The sequence below is a fragment of the Limanda limanda genome, chromosome 7, assembly GCF_963576545.1.
Source record: "Limanda limanda chromosome 7, fLimLim1.1, whole genome shotgun sequence".
Classification (NCBI taxonomy): Eukaryota; Metazoa; Chordata; class Actinopteri; order Pleuronectiformes; family Pleuronectidae; genus Limanda; species Limanda limanda.
The window spans coordinates 986,981-1,009,086 of NC_083642.1; the positions used below are offsets into that span (position 1 = coordinate 986,981).

At 41.6% G+C, this 22,106-nt stretch overlaps 2 protein-coding genes across 2 annotated transcripts in view; both read left to right on the top strand.

The window, feature by feature from the left end:
• Window positions 1–1,784, top strand: part of LOC133004545 (mitochondrial carnitine/acylcarnitine carrier protein-like) — a 6,145-nt gene extending 4,361 nt beyond the window's left edge. Inside the window, exons 4-7 of the mRNA XM_061074010.1 lie at window positions 29–101; window positions 184–293; window positions 1,128–1,249; window positions 1,416–1,784. Coding sequence (XP_060929993.1) covers window positions 29–101; window positions 184–293; window positions 1,128–1,249; window positions 1,416–1,478 — 368 coding nt within the window. The 3' untranslated portion in view covers window positions 1,479–1,784. The remainder of the gene's footprint in view (window positions 1–28; window positions 102–183; window positions 294–1,127; window positions 1,250–1,415) is intronic.
• A 7,579-nt stretch (window positions 1,785–9,363) lies between these two features.
• LOC133005484 (H-2 class I histocompatibility antigen, Q9 alpha chain-like) lies at window positions 9,364–22,106 on the top strand. The gene is made up of 8 exons (XM_061075175.1): window positions 9,364–9,536; window positions 11,631–11,891; window positions 13,477–13,755; window positions 14,719–15,021; window positions 18,969–19,085; window positions 20,098–20,115; window positions 21,207–21,291; window positions 21,667–22,106. The coding sequence occupies exons 1-7, from the start codon at window positions 9,482–9,484 to the stop codon at window positions 21,284–21,286; spliced, it is 1,113 nt and encodes a 370-aa protein (XP_060931158.1). The 5' UTR covers window positions 9,364–9,481; the 3' UTR covers window positions 21,287–21,291; window positions 21,667–22,106.

Sequence of the window (22,106 nt, forward strand, 5' to 3'; positions counted from 1 at the left end):
GCCATGTTGCTTTTCCTGTGCTTCACAGACGTGCCTTCGAATGGTCTCTACTTCCTCACGTATCAGTACCTCAAACACTTCCTGACACCTGAGGGTCAAAGGTCAGTTTCCATGGTTACACTGCACACAGAGCTGATAAACCTCAGATAACCTCCCTTTGATTTGACTGCTTTGTGTTTCAAGTGTGTCTCAGCTGAGCACTCCCAGAATCCTCCTGGCCGGGGGCGTCGCCGGAATATTAAACTGGACGATCGCTCTCCCCCCCGACGTCCTCAAGTCCAACTTCCAGACAGGTCTGAGTCCTGAAGCTCATTATACACAACACGTCTTCTGATGCATGCATGTTAACTCACCTGGTTCTTCTGCTGAAGGACGACAACCAAATGTTCATTATTATGCTCAATACTGATCTCACTGGGTTCCTCACATGATCCTGACGTGTTCCTGACATGTTCTGGAGCTTTGGTGTCTGAGTCAGTGTCTCTGGACATGTTCTGGATCTCCTCCTGTAGCCTCCTGATAAAATGTGTGTAAGATGTCCTCGTGAGTCCATGTGAGGAACCAGCAGGACAATGTGTGGAAGCTTCCCAGAGAGCGAGTGGACGTGTGGACGAGGTTTCTAACACGAGACGTGAAACTGAAGAACACAAAGATCTCAGGATGAAGAAGAGGAGCCGGACACGTAGAAGATGAAGACGTCCACTTGGAAACACGAGGAGATTCCAGATCTTCTGGTGATGAGGCCGACGCCGTGTGGAGGAGCTGGAAACAACAACACTGATCTGTCCACAGCAGAGTTTATACGTCATGTCCAGCCTCCTGCTGCTCTACAGGCTCCGCCTCCTGCTGCTCTACAGGCTCCGCCCCTCACCTGATGTTCCCACATGTTCCTGTTTGAACAACAACCTGCTGCTGCTTCAAAAACACTAACTACACAACATGTACACACATGTTTTTCACACTTCATGTCTGAAATCTCTTCACAAACAGGAAGCGGGAGAGAGAGTTTACTTTCATCTAACTTTGTTTGGGTGTGTGTGTGTGTGTGTGTGTGTGTGTGTGTGTGTGTGTGTGTGTGTGTGTGTGTGTGTGTGTGTGTGTGTGTGTGTGTGTGTGTGTGTGTGTAGCTGCAGAGGGGAAGTACAGAGGTCTGGTGGACGTCCTCAGAACGCTGCTGCGTGAAGAAGGCCCTCGGGCGCTCTATAAAGGATTCAACCCCGTCTTCCTCCGAGCTTTCCCGGCCAACGCGGTAACACTGAGCTTCTCTCGAGTCATTAACCAGCTCTGTGTCTCCTCTCATGTACTTCTGTGTTGTCTGAAGAGCACTCTGTCCATCATCTGTCCATCATCTGTCCATCATCTGTCCATCATCTGTCTTCACTGAAGCTCCTCCCTCCTCCTCCTCTCCCCCTCAGGCCTGTTTCTTGGGCTTCGAAGTGGCTCTGAAGGGATTAAACGTGATCGCTCCCAGTTGGTGAAGTGAACCAGTTCATGGTGAAGAGGCACCGACTGGTCCGGCTTCTCTCAGGACTCACTTCTGCTTCTCTGTACATTTTCACCAGGTGAAATGTGAAGAATCTTTGTATTCCTAAATGTATTTTTACATTTAATTTTACAAAATAATTTTCTAAATGATGATTTAATACTTGAAGTGTCAGCCCTGAGCCTTCATCACTTTTTAAAACTATTCAGATGTTTTTAAAAGTATGAATCAGTGTTTGTTTCTCTGTAAAGGCACCGAGGCTTTGTTTTATAAACTTTGTGAATAAAGTGTTTGAATAAAAAGTGACCAGCTGAGCCTCTGGCAGTCTTTTGTAATAATGTGCACAATCAAATAAAATGTGAAAATGTCTGAAGGTCATAGGAACCTAGTGAAGGTGATTCAAGGGCCAGAGACCAACATGAGGGATTATTAAAAACACACTCATATCGCCCCCTGGAGGCTCAAACCAGCACTGACACAAATTAATAAATCTAACAGTTGTACATAGAAATTTAGTCGAAACATTGTTTTATTACTTTTGAATTCAGTGCATTTTGAAAACAGGAAGCCCGCCATTCTGCATTTAGTGGCCATTTTGGCCATATTCCACATTTTTACTCTGAGGTGCTTGTACCAGAGCTGTCATCAGATCAACTTCAAACTGAGATGAGATGGAAATAAACTATCAGCGTGTTTTTATTTATTTTAAAGGTGTGAAGTATTATTCTGTTGCTGAGCACTTTCCATTGGACCACAGTGAACTGTGCAGTAGAGATGGTGTCAGTTCATTTTCATTTTAGTTTCACTTTAACATACAAAACAGTTTGTCAATTCAGCCGTGAAAAACAAAGCATGTTCCGGATGCGACTTTTATAATAAAATAAGAAAAAGTGTGTGTTACAGTGAGTTTGGCCTCGAAGTATAAAACACAACATCATCAAGATCCATTAATTATTCTCTGTTCACATATACTTTAAACATGCAAATATTCTGAATGAGATTATTGCAACAAATATTTTCCTTTATACAATGCAGTGTCTTGTCATTTTTAGGTGAATATACACACTTTATTTGTATTGTGTGTGTATGTGTGTTACATGACAAAGTGTGATCACTGTTGACCTTTGATTGTGTTTGTGCAGGAAGTATTGTGTTGGACACCAGAGGAATGTGGACAGACGAGGAGGACAAGAAGCCTCAGTCTCCTGAACGAGACAAATGAAAGCATCAGTGTGATCCGTCCTCAGATCAAAGGATCAGGACTCAGAGTCACGTGACCAAAGGAAAGAGAACTGTCACGTGATCTACCAGAAACAGGGAGGAGCTGTTTGTACCTGGTGGGGGGGCTGTGAGCACTGAACAAGAGATCTAACCCGAACACACACACACACACACACACACACACACACACACACACACACACACACACACACACACACACACACACACACACACACACACACACACACACACACACACACACAGACACACACACACACATGTCCTCCAGGGTTTCAGAGGACATTATATTGACTGACATTGATTTTCTGGAGACGGACTCAAACCTTCAGTTCTACCTTTAAACTAAACCTTCAGTAAAACCTCATCCAAAACCAAAATATAATATAATAAACTGTTTATATAAAACAACACATCAAGTCTGGTTTGGTTCACTTAAGATGAGTCGTCTCTTTAAACTTTCATCATTTCCCTGAAACAACTGTTCAAGTCTCAATCTGGTGGAATGATCCAATTTCCCTCTGAAAGAAACGATTGTCTATCACATGACAACCCAGAGTTGGGACCAGGAAGCAGAGCTGCAGTGCTAATCACTTCTCTGCGCTCCCTCTGGATCAGTCACCCAACCGCATAGAGACTGTCTCTGTCTACCGTCCGATTCAATTATTTAAATTAAACAATAACAGAGCGAGAACTCACAATAATCTTATACAAATTAACACAACCTCTGGAACAACACAGGAAACTAAGACTTTCAAATGTGGTCTTTTAAACATTAGATCACTGTCCTCAAAGGCTATTTTAATTAATGAACTAGTCTCAGACTACAATATAGATGTAATGTCCCTTACTGAGACGTGGCTGCATCCTGATGAATATGTCAGTTTGAATGAATCTACTCCCCCCAGTCATATAAATTCACACGTTCCCAGGGAACTCGGGCGAGGAGGTGGAGTTGCTGCTATTTTTAACTCCAGTCTATCAATTAATCCTAAACCTAAACTTAGCTACAACTCATTTGAATGTCTTGTTCTTAATCTTCCACGTCAATCCAGGAAACACCAACAGCCAATCATATTTGCTGTAGTTTATCGTGCTCCTGGGGCTTATACTGAATTTCTAACAGAATTCCCTGAGTTTTTATCAAACCTAGTCCTAAAGACAGATAAAATTATTATTGTTGGTGACTTTAATATTCATGTTGACAATAATAAAGATAGCCTGAGCGTAGCATTTATTTCAATACTAGACTCAATTGGTTTTAGTCAGTGTGTGCATCAACCTACTCATTGTTGTAACCACACACTTGACCTTGTGTTATCATACGGTGTCAAAATTGAACATTTAACAGTACTTCCGCGCAATCCAGTACTATCAGACCATAATTTAATAACCTTCGATTTTTCACTATCTGAATATATGCCACTAATAAAAAACTCATTTTCTAGATGTCTACCTGATAGTGCTGTAGCTAAATTTAAGGAAATAATTCCGATTACATTTAAACCCGTATTATCCGTCGACATAAACAACAAATTCTTTAAAAACCCGAGCTCTATTGAGATTGACCACCTCGTAGAAAGCTCTGCAGACTCATTACGATTAACATTAGACTCAATAGCGCCTCTAAAAAAGAAATGTGTAAAACATAGTAAATTAGCTCCGTGGTATAATTCCAAGACACATGAGTTGAAACAAATATCAAGAAAATTAGAAAGGAAGTGGCGCTCCAGCAACAGTGTTGAAAATCTCCTAGACTGGAAGAGTAGTGTTACAGAATATAAAAAGGCTCTCCACAAAGCAAGAGCTGCCTATTACTCAAAACTAATAGAAGAGAATAAAAACAACCCCAGGTTTCTCTTCAGCACTGTAGCCAGGCTGACAGAGAGTCACACCTCCACCGAACCCAGTATTCCTCCATCCCTAAATTGCAATATCTTTATGACCTTTTTTAATGATAAAATTCTAACTATTAGAAATAAAATCAATCATCTCCTGCCCTCAATTGGCACTAATACCCTCCCCCCCAACAATAGAGATCTCAGAAACGGCTGAGAATCCTTCCCATTATTTAGACAGCTTCTCTCTGATCACCCGTGATCAGTTTACCAAAATAGTCTCAGGTTCTAAACCAACAACCTGTATTTTAGATCCGATTCCAACTAAATTACTTAAAGAAATTCTGCCCCTAATAGATAATTCGTTACTTAACACAATCAATCTGTCATTATCATCAGGTTATGTACCACAGTCTTTTAAAATAGCTGTAATCAAACCCCTACTCAAAAAACCCACCCTAGACCCAGAGGTTTTAGCAAATTACAGGCCAATATCTAATCTCCCCTTCCTATCTAAAATCTTAGAAAAAGTCGTAGCCAATCAGCTGTGTGAGTTTCTCCAGGAAAATAATATATATGAAGACTTTCAGTCTGGGTTTAGAACCAATCATAGCACAGAGACAGCCCTGGCAAAAGTCACTAATGACCTTCTAATAGCTTCAGATCAGGGACTTGTGTCTGTCCTCGTTCTGTTAGATCTCAGTGCAGCATTCCACACAATTGACCATCAAATTTTATTAGAGAGACTAAAACAGTTAATTAACATTAAAGGAACGGCCTTAAACTGGTTTAAATCTTATTTTGCTGATCGCTCCCAATTCGTTCAAATCAATGATGAGTCATCGGTGCGCACCAAAGTTAACCATGGTGTCCCACAGGGGTCTGTGCTCGGCCCAATTTTATTCTCATTATATATGCTTCCACTAGGAAACATTATCAGGACACACTCGGTAAATTTTCACTGTTATGCGGATGACACCCAGTTATATTTGTCAATAAAACCTGATCAAAGTAATCAATTAACTAAACTTCGAGCATGTCTCAAGGACATAAAAACCTGGATGACCCGCAATTTTCTCTTATTAAACTCAGATAAAACAGAGGTTATAATACTCGGCCCTAAACACCTTAGAGAAACATTATCTAATGATATAGCTGCGCTAGATGACATTGCCCTTGCTTCCAATGACACAGTCAGGAACTTGGGAGTGATCTTCGATCCTGATTTGTCCTTTAATAGTCACTTAAAAGTAATTTCTAGGACCGCCTTTTTCCACTTGCGTAATATCTCAAAAATCAGACATGTCCTTTCGCAAAAAGATGCAGAAAAACTAGTCCACGCCTTTGTTACATCGAGACTGGACTATTGTAATTCACTATTATCAGGCTCCAGCAGCAAGTCGTTAAAGACTCTGCAGCTGGTCCAAAATGCCGCAGCACGTGTCCTGACGAGAACTAAGAAAAGAGAGCACATTTCTCCAGTATTAGCATCGCTACACTGGCTTCCTGTTAAATCTAGAATAGAATTTAAAATTCTCCTCCTCACCTTCAAGGCCCTTAATAATATGGCACCTCTTTACCTTAAAGAGATGTTAGTTCCATATCAACCTACTAGAGCACTCCGATCCCAGAACTCAGGTTTACTTGTCGTCCCTAAAGTCTCTAAAAGTAGAGTAGGAGCCAGAGCTTTTAGCCATCAAGCCCCACTGCTGTGGAATAATCTCTCACTTTCAGTTAGGGAGGCAGACACGCTCTGTTCGTTTAAAAGTAGACTCAAAACCTTCCTTTTTTATAAAGCTTATAGTTAGAGCTAATTTGTGCGATGTTCCAAGTTTGATTAAATGGCAAAAACCCCTGATGATGCTAAGACGCACAGGGAATTTATGACACAAGACACACGGAGCTTCTCTTTCCTGCTTCTCCTTCCTTTTCTCCATATTTATCACATCAAGATAATTCTTATCTGATCAGTACATGTTACTAACTTGACCCTTTTCCCGGAGTTTCTGTGCCTTAGCGCCCGCGGATGCAGGGCCACAGCTGTGGCCGCACCATGGATTATGATTGTGGATCGCGTGTCGGAGGTCGCAATGGTGGATCCAGTTCGGTGGATTCTGTATCGTGCCAGCTGATCGTCGTTGTAATGGAGGATCCTTTGTCGCGTTGGCATCGGATGATGAGGGACCACGACCGAGGCGGCAGCTGATAATGGATTCTAACTGGCGGCGGTGGACAATGACTGTGGATTATAGTGGATCCCATCCTGATGCTGGATCGTGGTCTTGCTGCTGGCCAGAGACTGTGATTGCAGCGGGACTGCCTGACACATAGTATTGAAAAATGTTTAGCCTAATGGATGCTGCTAAAAATCCTGATGATGTTTTCTTACACCTGACATCTATTGCACTTCTGTCCGTCCTGAGAGAGGGATCCCTCACATGTGGCTCTCTCTGAGGTTTCTACATATTTTTACCTGTGAAAAGGGTTTTTAGTAGTTTTTCCTTACTCTTGTTGAGGGTTAAGGACAGAGGATGTCACACAATGTTAAAGCCCCATGAGACGAATTGTTATTTGTGAATGTGGGCTATACAAATAAAACTTGATTGATTGATTGATTGATTGGAGAAGAGGAAACATTTGAGACGAGCAGGAGAACTGAGTTGTGTGATGGAAATCTGGAGACACAAGAGGCTGGAAACAACAAAGTTATCTACGTGTATTTAATAAGGAGCTTTCTGCAGAAAGGATCAACACAGGGAGACCACAAGGATCTCAGAGTGAAGATAGAGAACAGTCAAATACAAGGGTCTTATATAGGAGGACTGAGGGGTCTCTCTGAACCAATCCAGACTGGTTCCATAGGAGAGGAAGGAGAGGAATCTAAACACAACAGCTGATTCACATGTGTCTCCTCAGGTGATAAGAAGACACACACTCCTTCCTCTGGTGGGTAATTAAGTCTCAAAAGGCTCTGGCAGTTCTCATGTCATAAACAGTTCAGACCATGAAACAGCTCAGGTCAAAGAGTCATTAGACAGGGATGCATAAGGTTACTCATCAACTACAAAATAGGTTTCAACCATTCTTAGTTCATTTTTCCAATACAGTTGTTTCTTCCTCTCACACACGAGCCCTCAGGTGTGTGTTGGGACCTTCACAGTGGGACAGACACCAGGTCCTCAATGAGGAGACATCACCACCTCACAGTGTCTCTGTGGAACTGTCTCCTGAACTCTGGTGGTCGAGTGTGGGAGGAGCCTGTTCTCCAGCGAGCCTCAGCGTCGCTAACATCGATTCAGAGGAACACGAACGATGAGACGTTTCACAAAGTGCTTCGTGGACAGAAAGTCGAGAGTGAAACAGAAATGAAACACAACATCAGCTGTTCAAACATCAACACAAGAGTTAAGTTTCTCTGGTCTGAGCAGTTTCCAGCAACACAACACAACTGAGTCTGATGCTCGTGTTCTCTTTCTGCTGCCGTTTCATGATTTCACTTGTGAGGGAAACACACGTAAAATATGAGTTCACTATCTTGTGTTATTAAATTGTGTGTCTTAGCAATGGGGCTCATCTGTGTTAGTCAGTTGTTTGCCTCTGTGGGGGGGGCTTGTTTTCAGGTTGTGTGTCTGTCCGTCCCATACTCAGGACTTGAGATATATCTGGGATTCCTTCAGGGAGTTTCTTAACATTTGGTACAAATTTGAATTCTGGACGAACTGATTAGTTTTGGAGGTCAAAGGTCAAAGGTGAAGTTCACCTGGATTCACACAATATGTGTTTGACCTCTTGAATGTGACCTCTGACCTCTGAGAGGGAATCACTTCAACTTGAGATGAGCTGGTTAGATGTCAGAGGTCACAAGTAAAGGTCATGGTGACCTCGTATGAATCTGGAAAAATAAATGTGTAGAAAGATGAAGACAGAAACTGCACTGGTACAAATACATGATCCTACAAATACAATAATTAATAAACAGATTATCTTACAGATGTGTTGCACTACGTATAAATTATCTTAAAATTATATTATCCTACAAATACATTATCATACAAGTACATTATCCTACAAATACAATAATCAATAAACACATTATCTTACAAATTGTTGCACTACGTTTAAATTATCTTAAAATTATATTATCCTACAAATAAATTATCATACAAATACAATATCCTACAAATACATTATCATACAAGAACATTATCCTACAAATACATTATAATACAAATGTGTTGCACTACGTATAAATTATCTTAAAATTATATTATCCAACAAATACATTATCATACAAGAACATTATCCTACAAATACATTATACCCGTACTACTAATAAAATATCATACAAGTACAATAATCAATAGATTATTTTACAGATGTGTTGCACTACGTATAAATAATCTTAAAATCATATTATCCTACAAATACATTATCATACAAGTACATTATCCTACAAATACATTATCCTACAAATACAATATCCTACAAATACATTATCATACAAATGTGTTGCACTACGTATAAATAATCTTAAAATTATATTATCCTACAAATACATCATCCAATAAATACATGATCCTACAAATACAATAATAAATAAACACATTATCTTACAGATGTGTTGCACTACATATAAATAATCTTAAACACATATTATTGGACTCTACAGGTTATGAAGTTATAACACTACGCAGTTCGTTACCTTCACTTCTCCTTCTACAAACCTCAGTGGATGAGTTTCACCCAGTTTTAAGTGACGTAGAGGCTGATGCTAAATTCCCATTGGCTCAGAGGATGTCCCGCCTCCCAGCTTGTCCTCGTCTCCCTGGTTCCGTCTCTTGTCTCCACAGTCCGTGTCTCTCAGTGGAGACAGGAGCTCATCTACCTTCAGCCCAGTGAAGAGGAACCAGCAGCGCTCACCATGTTCTCTGTGCTTTCCCTGCTTCTACTGGCAGGAGCACACAGCGCGACGGCAAGTGAGTTACAGTTACACTTTCTACTTGATCTGATTGGATTCGGTGGATTTGAAGTCAAAGGAAAAATGATCCATGTTTTTAAAAGACGCTGAAATGATTTGAGGTCTATTGTAATGTTTGATGTTTGGTTCCTTCGCTGCAGATTGTAGAAGTTTAATAACGTTTCAAAGACTTGATTTAAAAGTTCATGTTAGTGAATGTCATCGATCTCATGTCAGAAGGAAAGATTATATTCTATTTCTGAACAGATCCACTGAACAGGGACTTTTCTTTCTTTGGACCGTTATTTGATTTCTTACTCTGGTCAGAACCATTAAGATCCACTCGGGCCGAACTGGTTCTGGAGGAAATGACGCAGCGAGTCTGAAGCGAAAGAGTTCAACAGACTCCGATGAATCAGGAACCAGAGAAACACGAAGTCACGTTTCAACTCAGCGAGGAAACAAAGAGCTTCTGGTCTCCTGCACATTATCAACTTTATTATTTCAGACTTAGTTGTTCATGACGTGTCTCGTGTTTCATGTTGGTTTATAAAACGTTGTGAAGAAATAACAGGTTCAGTCTGTTGATATGAATCAAGACTGTTATTTATGTAAATATATATATTTCAGCATCATTTTAATTATTTATGATTCATCTCCCAGCGACTCCAACACCTCAGTTATTCATCTAAACTGGAAACTGACAAATAAGGCGACGACTCAGGTTTGGGTTTTTTATTGTCGTCAGTAGATGGCGCTGTTTCCATAGTAACAGGAACCTGCTGAGCACAAACAGCTTCCTGCTTTGTTGGCTGATGCAGACCGTGAGTGACGTCACTGACATGAGATATTAATAATTAATGATCTGTTATCAATGTGACCTCCTGCTCCAACACAATCAACACACATTGTTACTAACAAAACACAGATTCATCTCTAGTGTGAATGATGTCAGTGAAAAGAAGCAGGAGACAGAGAATCAGGACGAGCTGCCTCCATGATGAATAACTGACAGATGTGTTCATACTTTCTAATATGATAACATCTGCACTGAAGCCGGACGGCTGGATGTGAGTCACAGAGATATGAAGGTTTCAGACGTTATGTTTGCACACATGCACCAAGTGTAGTTTCACAGAATAAACAAAGAATAAGTCCATTTATCACATCTTCTTTAAAAAGTCGGTTTGGAAACATTATCAGATTTATAGTTATTAATAATGAAGCTTGAGTTCAACACTGAAACATCAAGTCTCAGTTTCATGTCAGTGCCAAACACACAGATGAATTATTATCAGTCGATGGATCTGAATCAGAAATGTTGTTGACAACCTAATGAACACTTTGTCATATTGTTATTGTTGTCAAATATTTTCTGAGTCTATACATTTAAAACAAAGTCGTTGCTGAAACAATATCCCACTTTGTTTAGTTAACTGGGTCCAGTATAAATGTTTATGTGTATATATGGATAAATATATGGATACATAAAGAGAGAGAAACCAACTATTTGAGGACTTTCAGAATAAAAGTCTCAGAGAGTAACTGGAAACTGAAGTAGTTTCACTTCAAATTAAATACTCTGCAGTAGAAAATATTATTTTCTAATATTAAATATATATGTGAGTTATTAGATTAAATTCATTTATAAGACGTAGCAGAATATTCAGAGTAAAGAGCGTCTGGACTCTGGAGCAGACGTTTTATCTGTGATTGTGTGTTTGTGTTTGTTTCCCTCACAACAGTTGAAGTTGTGTTGAATGTGTGTTTGTGTTTGTTTCCCTCACAACAGCTGAAGTTGTGTTGAATGTGTGTTTGTGTTTGTTTCCCTCACAACAGCTGAAGTTGTGTTGAATGTGTGTTTGTGTTTGTTTCCCTCACAACAGCTGAAGTTGTGTTGAATGTGTGTTTGTTTCCCTCACAACAGCTGAAGTTGTGTTGATTGTGTGTTTGTGTTTGTTTCCTTCACAACAGCTGAAGTTGTGTTGAATGTGTGTTTGTGTTTGTTTCCCTCACAACAGCTGAAGTTGTGTTGAATGTGCTTCATGTCTTCTTGACTCTCAGTGATTTATGAAACATTCTGGAAACTAAAGTCAGGATCTTTTTCTTGCAGGGCTTCACTCTCTGAAGTATTTCAACACTGCGTCGTCTCAAGTCCCAAACCTTCCAGAGTTTGTGAGTGTTGGTTTGGTTGATGATGTTCCGATCACTCACTTTGACAGCAACACAAAGAAAGTACAACCCAAACAGGACTGGATGTTAAACACAGATGATGCACAGTACTGGGAGAGGCAGACTCAGATTGCTTTGGGTAACCAGCAGAGCTTCAAAGTCAGCATGGAAAACTTAAAGGAACGTTTCAACCGAACTGGAGGTTTGTTTACATTTTACTCTTTAATAATAACACAACAGACACATACACACACTCTCTCTCACACACACACACACACATACACACAATCACACTCACACACACATAAAGGCAAGCACACACAAACTCACACAAACGAACACAATCAACTTCACACATACTCAAACCCATAAACACACACAATCACATGCACACGCACACAACCACACTCACACACATAAACACACACACACACACACAATCACATCCACACACACAAATGTACGCAAACATACACACAAACATGTACACACACAATCACACTTACACATTAACACACTCACGCACAATCATATTCACTCACACACACACACAAATGCACACATTTGCAGACACACACACAATCTCACTCACACACACACACACACACACACTCACAGACACACACCAAAACATACACTCACTCTCTCACTGAAACAATTACACTAAAACACCAAAACATGCACACAAAATCACATTCACGGACACGTACACACTCACACACACAATCATACACACACACACACAATCATACACACACACACAATCAAACTTGTGATCAATAGATTTTTAAATTAACAGAATTTGTTTATCTTGTAAAAATCTCAGATGTTTTGTGAAGTTTCTTAAATCTCAGAGTTTGTTGCTTCTTGACTTTTTGATGAATTAAAAACAGTCACAGACATTTTCACTACTTTATGATTTTTTCTTCAGTTTAAACATGTAAATTGATTAATTAAAACAATACATAATGAACCAGAATGATTAGTGTGAAGCTTAAATGTATAAAGAAGCCGTAGAGCAGCAGCTGAACCTCAGTGTTTCCACAGAGTCAGAACCACAACACATTTATATACTGTAGCTGGAAAGATTCAACTTCATAAATCATAAAGATCAGCAGCTGTGAGTGAGTTGTGATCAGTGAACTAGAGGAAGGAAGAGTTGTGGGTCAGAGAGTGTGTGTGTGTGTGTGTGTGTGTGTGTGTGTGAGTGAGTTGTGATCAGTGAACTCAGAGGAAGGAAGAGTTGTGGGTCAGAGAGTGTGTGTGTGTGTGTGTGTGTGTGTGTGAGTGTGTGTGTGTGAGTGAGTTGTGATCAGTGAACTCAGAGGAAGGAAGAGTTGTGGGTCAGAGAGTGTGTGTGTGTGTGTGTGAGTGTGTGTGTGTGAGTGAGTTGTGATCAGTAAACTCAGAGGAAGGAAGAGTTGTGGGTCAGAGAGTGTGTGTGTGAGTGTGTGTGTGTGTGTGTGTGAGTGAGTTGTGATCAGTAAACTCAGAGGAAGGAAGAGTTGTGGGTCAGAGAAGAACTCATGAACCTCAGCAGCAGATCAGGTCTGATCCAGGATCAGCAGAGAGAGAGAGTGTGTGTGAGAGTGTGTGTGTGTGTGTGTGTGTGTGTGTGTGTCGATGTGTGTGTGTGTGTGTGAGAGTGTGTGTGTGTGTCTCTGTGTGTGTGTGTGTCTCTCTGTGTGTGTGTGTGTCTCTCTCTGTGTGTGTCTCTCTGTGTGTGTCTCTCTGTGTGTGTCTCTCTGTGTGTGATATAACAGCTCAGATCTCTGTCTCTCTCTCAGGTGTTCACATTATCCAAAAGATGTACGGATGTGAATGGGACGATGAGACTGGAGAAGTTACTGGTTTTCGTCAGTATGGTTATGATGGAGAAGATTTCTTATCATGGGACCAGGAGACAGAGACGTGGATCGCTCCAACATCACAGAGTGTCATCACCAAACTGAAGTGGGATCAGAATAAAGCTGATCTCGCTCAGATGAAGAACTACCTCCTGGTGGAGTGTCCTCTCTGGCTGAAGAAGTATCTGGAGCAGGGGAGGAGCTCTCTGCTGAGAACAGGTGACATCACAGAACCTCCATCACCTCCATGTTCCTCTTTCTGAGGAACTCAGTCTGCTCCTCCTCCTCCTCCTCTCTCTCTCTCTCCTCCTCCTCCTCCTCCTCCTCCTCCTCCTCCTCCTCCTTCTCCTCCTCCTCCTCCTCCTCCTCCTCCTCCTCCTCCTCCTCCTCCTCCTCCTCTCTCTCTCTCTGTCTCCTCCTCCTCCCCTCTCTCTCTCCCTCCTCCTTCTCCCCTCTCTCCCTCTCTCCTCCTCCTCTCTCCTCCTCCTCTCTCCCTCCTCCCCTCTCTCCTTCCTCCTCCCCTCTCTCCCTCCTCCTCGTCCCTGGTCCCTCCTCCCTCCTCTCTCTGCTCTTTCCATGCCTCCGCTCTGGCGACACCTAGTGGTCGCAGGCGTCATGCTCTCGGGTCGTCTGTCTCATTGCTCTGAACACGATATCTCCAGAACGTCGTGAGGGAATTTCCTCAAATTTGGTGCAAATATTCACTTGGAGTCAAGGATGAAGTGATTCGATTTTAGGGGTCAAATGTCAAAGGTCACGGGGACATTTTAGCTGTGAAGGTGATATCTCTGTAACACCATCAAGGATCCTTTCACATTTGACACAAACCTTCACTTTGACCCCCACATGACCTGAATACATTTTGGTGGACAAAGGTCAAAAGGTCAAAGTCACGGTAGCCGCTTAGAATATGTTTGTTTTTTGGAGGTCAGATTCAGATTTGGTACAAACTTTTGGTGCCTGGAGGTCAAAGGTCAAGGTTAACTTTCACGTCCTATCGTCCTCTCCAGTGTCTTTGCATCACTTCAGCCTCTGTCTCTCACTCACATCTCAGTTTGTTTACTTGTCTCGTTTATTAACAGACACGACTAATGCAACATAACTGGAATCAAACAGGAATGATATTATTAGTATTTAATACATGATAATAAACCATAAACTGTCTTTCTCTCTCCTCCCCAGAGCTTCCCAGGATCTCTCTCCTCCAGAAGTCTCCCTCCTCTCCAGTCACCTGCCACGCTACAGGTTTCTACCCCGACAGCGCCATGTTGTTCTGGAGGAGAGACGGGGAGGAGCTTCATGAGGACGTGTACCGTGGAGAGGTTCTCCCCAACCATGACGGGACCTTCCAGATGAGCGCTGAGCTGAAGGTTTCCTCCATCTCCCCTGAGGACTGGAGGAGGTACGAGTGTGTGTTCCAGATCTCTGGTGTGGAGGAGGACATCGTCACCAAACTGGACGAAGACTCAGTCCAGTCCAACAGAGGTGAGACTGGAACCAGTGAGGACGCTGGGAAACACACGTCTCATCTCCAGTCACAGTCCTGCAGGTCATGTTGGCTGATGTGGAGCAGGAGAAGTTTCCTTTCATCAATGTATATAAATACATTTAGACCAGTGTTAAACCAGTGCATGTGCCCCTTCACCACCATGTGACCCTGAAGAATTAAGTGAGTTTTAATGTGTCTGCAACAGTGTCTGAGGATTTTATTACTATTATTATTATCATCGATTAGATTTACACATTTATAAATGTTTTATGTTCACTTGTTTCTTCAGATCTCAACTGGAGCCAGACTGGTTTATCACTGGTCACATGTGAGCCTTTCACAGACAGACTGGGATCAGGATGTTTGATATGAAAACTTTTATTCTACAGAATTAATGAAGCAGAAAAAACAAACAAATCTCTGGTTCTTCACCTCGAGTAACAACAGACATTTAGGTTCATGTCTTCAGGCCGATTATAACCAGTTCAACCAGTGACTGTAAATAAAGATGGACGACATGACGGCTCCTCAGAGTGAAGCATAAGCGTCTCAGTAAAAACAGAGTGAAAGGTCATGATTGACAGCTGGTGATTGACAGCTTGTTATTCAATCAATCAATCAATCAATCAAGTTTTATTTGTATAGCCCACATTCACAAATAACAATTCGTCTCATGGGGCTTTAACATTGTGTGACATCCTCTGTCCTTAACCCTCAACAAGAGTAAGGAAAAACTACTAAAAACCCTTTTCACAGGTAAAAATATGTAGAAACCTCAGAGAGACACATGTGAGGGATCCCTCTCTCAGGACGGACAGAAGTGCAATAGATGTCAGGTGTAAGAAAACATCATCAGGATTTTTAGCAGCATCCATGAGGCTAAACATTTTTCAATACTATGTGTCAGGCAGTCCCGCTGCAATCACAGTCTCTGGCCAGCAGCAAGACCACGATCCAGCATCAGGATGGGATCCACTATAATCCACAGTCATTGTCCACCGGCGCCAGTTAGAATCCATTATCAGCTGCCGCCTCGGTCGTGGTCCCTCATCATCCGATGCCAACGCGACAAAGGATCCTCCATTACAACGACGATCAGCTGGCACGATACAGAATCCACCGAACTGGATCCACCATTGCGACCTCCGACACGCGATCCACAATCATAATCCATGGTGCGGCCACAGCTGTGGCCCTGCATCCGCGGGCGCTAAGGCACAGAAACTCCGGGAAAAGGGGTCAAGTTAGTAACATGTACTGATCAGATAAGAATTATCTTGATGTGATAAATATGGAGAAAAGGAAGGAGAAGCAGGAAAGAGAAGCTCCGTGTGTCTTGTGTCATAAATTCCCTGTGCGTCTTAGCATCATCAGGGGTTTTTGCCATTTAATCAAATTTGGAACATCGCACAAATTAGCTCAAACTATAAGCTTTATAAAAAAGAAAGGTTTTGAGTCTACTTTTAAACGAACAGAGCGTGTCTGCCTCCCTAACTGAAAGTGAGAGATTATTCCACAGCAGTGGGGCTTGATGGCTAAAAGCTCTGGCTCCTACTCTACTTTTAGAGACTTTAGGGACAACAAGTAAACCTGAGTTCTGGGATCGGAGTGCTCTAGTGGGTTGATATGGTACTAACATCTCTTTAAGGTAAAGAGGTGCCATATCATTAAGGGCCTTGAAGGTGAGGAGGAGAATTTTAAATTCTATTCTAGATTTAACAGGAAGCCAGTGTAGCGATGCTAATACTGGAGAAATGTGCTCTCTTTTCTTAGTTCTCGTCAGGACACGTGCTGCGGCATTTTGGACCAGCTGCAGAGTCTTTAACGACTTGCTGCTGGAGCCTGATAATAATGAATTACAATAGTCCAGTCTCGATGTAACAAAGGCGTGGACTAGTTTTTCTGCATCTTTTTGCGAAAGGACATGTCTGATTTTTGAGATATTACGCAAGTGGAAAAACGCGGTCCTAGAAATTACTTTTAAGTGACTATTAAAGGACAAATCAGGATCGAAGATCACTCACAAGTTCCTGACTGTGTCATTGGAAGCAAGGGCAATGTCATCTAGCGCAGCTATATCATTAGATAATGTTTCTCTAAGGTGTTTAGGGCCGAGTATTATAACCTCTGTTTTATCTGAGTTTAATAAGAGATTGACAGAGCTGTGTGGGCGGGACCTCGTTACCATAGCTCTATTCCTCGTTCACTACTGCGTCAGAGTCCAAATGAAAGATGGCGGCGTTTGTATCCGGGATATTTCAGCTTCATCTCTGGAAAGTGGAGGAAGTGGAGACGTGTCGTCTGTGTTTGTTTCCTTTAGTCTCTGATTTCAACATGTGAACATTCTAATCTCTGATTCAGTTACTGGAAGTAAAGTTAGAGACTAACCAGCATGAAGAAACACAGAAAGTCATGTTGTGCAATAATGTTTCGGAGTGATACCATAAGCTGGTGTGCCTTTAGGCAATCAATAAATTTGGTTATCAAAATAAAATATAAAACATTAATATTTAAAATATTAATATTAAATCATTACTTTAGTTTGTTTAAAGTTCTCTCGGGGCACCACCCTTCACAGAAGGGAAAAGATAGCCAATTTATTGATTAAGATCAGTCTCATTTAGATCTAGTTTAATTAGAAATCTCAATATTTACTATTAAAGATTATATAATGAACAGTGAAGGTTTATAGAGTTCTTGACAGTGTAGAGGTTGGCAAAATGCACTTATGCAACATTAATGAAGGAACATTTTTAAAAGAAAACATTTATTATGAACAAAATAACTTATAAAACACAAATTGCTAAACAAAACATACTACCTAAACCAAGACGTGCATGTGTGTGTGTGTGTATGTGAATAAGTGTGTGTGTGTGTGTGTGAATCTTAAAATGGTGGCTTGGCCAAAAGTTCACACCTTCTTCAGCATGCTTTCAAAATGGTGGTTTAATATAGCAGCCCCCCCCTTTCTTCAAAAGTGGTTTTACAACATTTAGCAGGGGTCTGAGCTAATGAGGGGAGGTGATATGCGTCTCTGTGTGGTTGTTAAACAGAGACTGAAAGGGTCAGAGAGATCCTGTGAAGAGCGTATCTAACATTTAACTTCATTTGACTTGTAACCACAATAACACAGCACATATCAAACTTATTAACACCACACAGAATCAAATAAACAGTGTTGCTTAGTCTAGTATAATAATTAAGCCCAGTATGTTACCAGTCCTTGGAAAGGGAGAAAGTTGCTGTAGTTCAGTTAGCAGTTCGTCCTGCCGGTTGTGTGAAGTCTTCTGGCTCCTGCGGTTTCTGCTTTCGCGGTTCAGTTGAGCTGTGGCGCTCCCTTGCTTGTTCGAAGTTCGAACAAGTTGCTACTAGGAGTTGGTAGAGCTTGAAGGGCAAGGAGATTTCCTTGAAAAGAGAGAAAGAGGGCTGGAGCAGCCTTCCGCCCTCAGAGGGATTGGAGAAAGAGAGAATTTGGAGGAGGCCTGCCCTTAAATAGGCCCAGTGACCCCCAGGTCATGGGGCCAGATTGACCAATTGGAGTTGACTTTTGTGGCTTTTAACACCTATGTGTGAAGATGTCCAGAACAGAAGGAACCTGTTGCCCCCTGGGAGACTGAGTTCCTTGACTGTCTCAGAACAATGGAACCTGTGGCATCTTGGGAGATTGAGTTCGCTCCAGCACATGCGGCATGTTTGTTTCAAGCTTTGAACACACACGTAGGCCGGAAGGAGGCCTGTGGTTTGCACAAAGACATTGCCCAACAGTCATTATGTACAGATGGAAACTGAAAGTATAAACAACAGCAGGACAAACTCACACGTTTAGTGTCTGTGTGTGTCTGTTGTGTCTCAGGACAGGATTGTGGTTCAGGGAGATTCTTGTCGTCCAACCTGCTTCATCTGTTCAGGTTGTGATGCTTTGTTTTTTTATTCCGCTCAACAGAGAAGCCCATCAGCGTGACCACCATCATCATCAACCATGCTGCATGGGTCTTACCCACTCTCGCTCTCATTATCGTTCTCGCTGTCATCGGACTCATCGTGTACAAGAAGAAGAAAGGTGAGAGACCAACACAGAAGCTTTGTCCAATGTGTTTCTGGTGTTTTGAGACTTTTGTTAGGCGTGTTCGTTTATCCTTAAATATGAGAGAAGCCGATCCAAGGGTTTGATTCAATCAAGTATTTTATTAAAGATACAATGAAGAGTTATTTCATAGCTATGGACAATTATCACAGCCTATGCTAATTAAGTTAGCAGTAGGAAGTTAACAATGGCCCCAAACAGAAGGGGTTTGATATAATTAAAACAGTAGATTTAATGTGATTGGTTATAAAGTATTGGAGGAGAGTCACCGCAAATCACTTTGGATCTCCCTTATTGGTCCAGGCGCAGTCCCACGCCTCTTGTCACTGGACTTCAGGAAGTGACAGGGAGCGGCTCTCAGTGACGCTCCTACTACTCTGATAGTTGCTAGGCAACTCTCTCCTGACAGTCTGATGTTGTCTCATAACCTAGCCTTGAGTTCAAAATGTCATGTTCCTGCCATCTCGGCCAAATGAACCATAACAAACTCCCTCGTCTCTCTTATCAAGACAGCTGTGAGACTGACCGACAATGTGACGCACTCCCATTTCTAGCTCATTCCAAATAATAAACACTAAAAGAGAAAGGTTTATTATTAATGATTTGTATAAAGGTCTTATATCTGACTCAAACTGCTCCTACCCTCACCCTCCTTTCATTGGTTTTGAGTTCAGTTTCCATAATCTCCTTCACTAACAGACCCCCAGAGAAGCCAAGATTTTAAATTCTCAACACTTTCTAATGAATGCTGGTGAAACAAGCGTCAGTTCCTCACACACCAGCTTCTGTCTCAGGAGCTGCAGGTTCACACACAGTTTCCTAACTTCCCTCTGCACCACACACTGTTTATACAAAGCTCTGCACACAGCGTCCAGCACACAAACAACAACAAGTGACAGGATGTTGTCGAGCGTTGGAGGAGGATCACAATCCTGTTTGTGTTTCTACTGTAATAACTGAAATCATTTGTCTTTTCTTTTTATTTCAGCCCAGTGTACTTCACTTCGTAAGTAAAACTTCTATTTCTACTCTGTTTGTGTTTTTATACTAACGTGCTTCATGAGGACATCACGTCACGTTAGCACAGCAGCTGAAAGTTCTAACATGTCCAGTTCTATAAAACTCCCCCAACACCTCTGTGGTCCACTTTGTCCTGGTCCACTTTGTACTGGTCCACTTTGTACTGGTCCACTTTGTACTGGTTCACTTTGTACTGGTCCACTTTGTACTGGTCCACTTTGTACTGGTCCACTTTGTCCTGGTCCACTTTGTACTGGTCCACTTTGTACTGGTCCACTTCGTCCTGGTCCACTTTGGACTGGTCCACTTTGTCCTGGTCCACTTTGTCCTGGTCCACTTTGCCCTGGTCCACTTTGCACTGGTCCACTTTGTACTGGTCCACTTGTCCTGGTCCACTTTGTACTGGTCCACTTTGTACTGGTCCACTTTGTCCTGGTCTACTTTGTACTGGTCCACTTTGTCCTGGTCTACTTTGTACTGGTCCACTTTGTACTGGTCCACTTTGTACTGGTCCACTTTGTCCTGGTCTACTTTGTACTGGTCCACTTTGTACTGGTCCACTTTGTACTGGTCCACTTTGTCCTGGTCCATTTAGTCCTGGTCCACTTTGTCCTGGTCCACTTTGTACTGGTCCACTTTGTACTGGTCCACTTTGTACTGGTCCACTTTGTACTGGTCCACTTTGTCCTGGTCCATTTAGTCCTGGTCCACTTTGTCCTGGTCCACTTTGTACTGGTCCACTTTGTACTGGTCCACTTTGTACTGGTCCACACCGGTGAGGCTGTTCATCTCGTGAACACGATATCTCAGAAACGCCTCGATGGAATTTCTTCAGAATTTCCACAAATGTTCTCTCAGACCTCGTCTACACTTCTGTTCATATTTATTTCAGTGGATACGAGTCTCCCCACAGGAACCGGACCCAGTGCAGGACTCTAGTAAACCCTCAGTAGATCAGATAGGGTTGATTTTGTGCTGGAGAGAGTTCTCAGGACTGTTCTCTGCAGTGTTGGTGGTTTGTAATGAAAGTGTCTGTTCAGAGGAGGCGGGACTAACGATGTGTTTCTGACCTCACAGCTGTGAAAGATCCAGGTTCCTCACAGCCGCTGAGATCAGGTGATGGAGGTTCTAATTCTCCAAGTGAGACGTCCTCCTGAACACAGTGAGTTGCTTCGTCTGTTCAACAAAACTGATTCAAACTGCAAAGTAACATGTGTGTGATCAGGTGTAAAACCTCTGTTTTAATTAGATATAAAAACATCTGCTGAGAGCAAGAAACAGATCAGAAACCTTCACGTTAATAGAACAGATTAAATGTTGAATTAAAACTTAAATATCAGCAGTGACACAACAATTAAAATGTTAATAAATCCAATATTTGGGGCTTATCAAGTTAAGATCAGTGTATTTTTTCTGAGTAAACTTTAATTTCACGGAGAGAATCATGGAAATATTAGGTCTCAATACTGTAAATATATAAAATACGTGTCTTTGTGGAACTGAATATTTCATTTTGATTTATTTTTTCTCTCTTCAGGTTCATGGACGAGAAGCAGTGTCACCACAGTTTCCCCTTTACGCTGTAACTCATTGATTATTCATCACTCAAATCATAAAGTGATATTCAGGGTCAGACATTGATTAAAATACAAATAACACAACTGACACATAAGCGAAAAATAAATGGTGGCGTTGATTAAATTTCATCTTTTGGTCATAATAAGAAATGTAAAGTTCCCTCTGATAAACGTTTGTTTAAATATTGGTAAACCAAATGAGGATTATTACTTTTTCTTTACCTGGAGTAAAGTAAAACCAGTTAAATATTCAGATTTTATTTTATTTCTAATTTGGCCTGAACAAGAAAGTAATTAATCAAGAGTTGCTTGTTTTTGTTTGTTTGTTATATTCATGCTTTTCTTCACCTTTAAACGTTCATTTGAGTGGAGATTATAAAAGGGTTGTGGGATGTTTTAA

What these genes read in the sequence shown, in the direction of transcription:
- LOC133005484 (XM_061075175.1), top strand. Translation starts at nt 9,482, where the DNA reads ATGTTCTCTGTGCTTTCCCTGCTTCTACTGGCAGGAGCACACAGCGCG. An exon ending in GAGCTCTCTGCTGAGAACAG is followed by an intron (nt 13,756 to 14,718) that starts GTGACATCACAG and finishes TCTCCTCCCCAG; the next exon opens with AGCTTCCCAGGATCTCTCTC. An exon ending in CTCAGTCCAGTCCAACAGAG is followed by an intron (nt 15,022 to 18,968) that starts GTGAGACTGGAA and finishes TCCGCTCAACAG; the next exon opens with AGAAGCCCATCAGCGTGACC.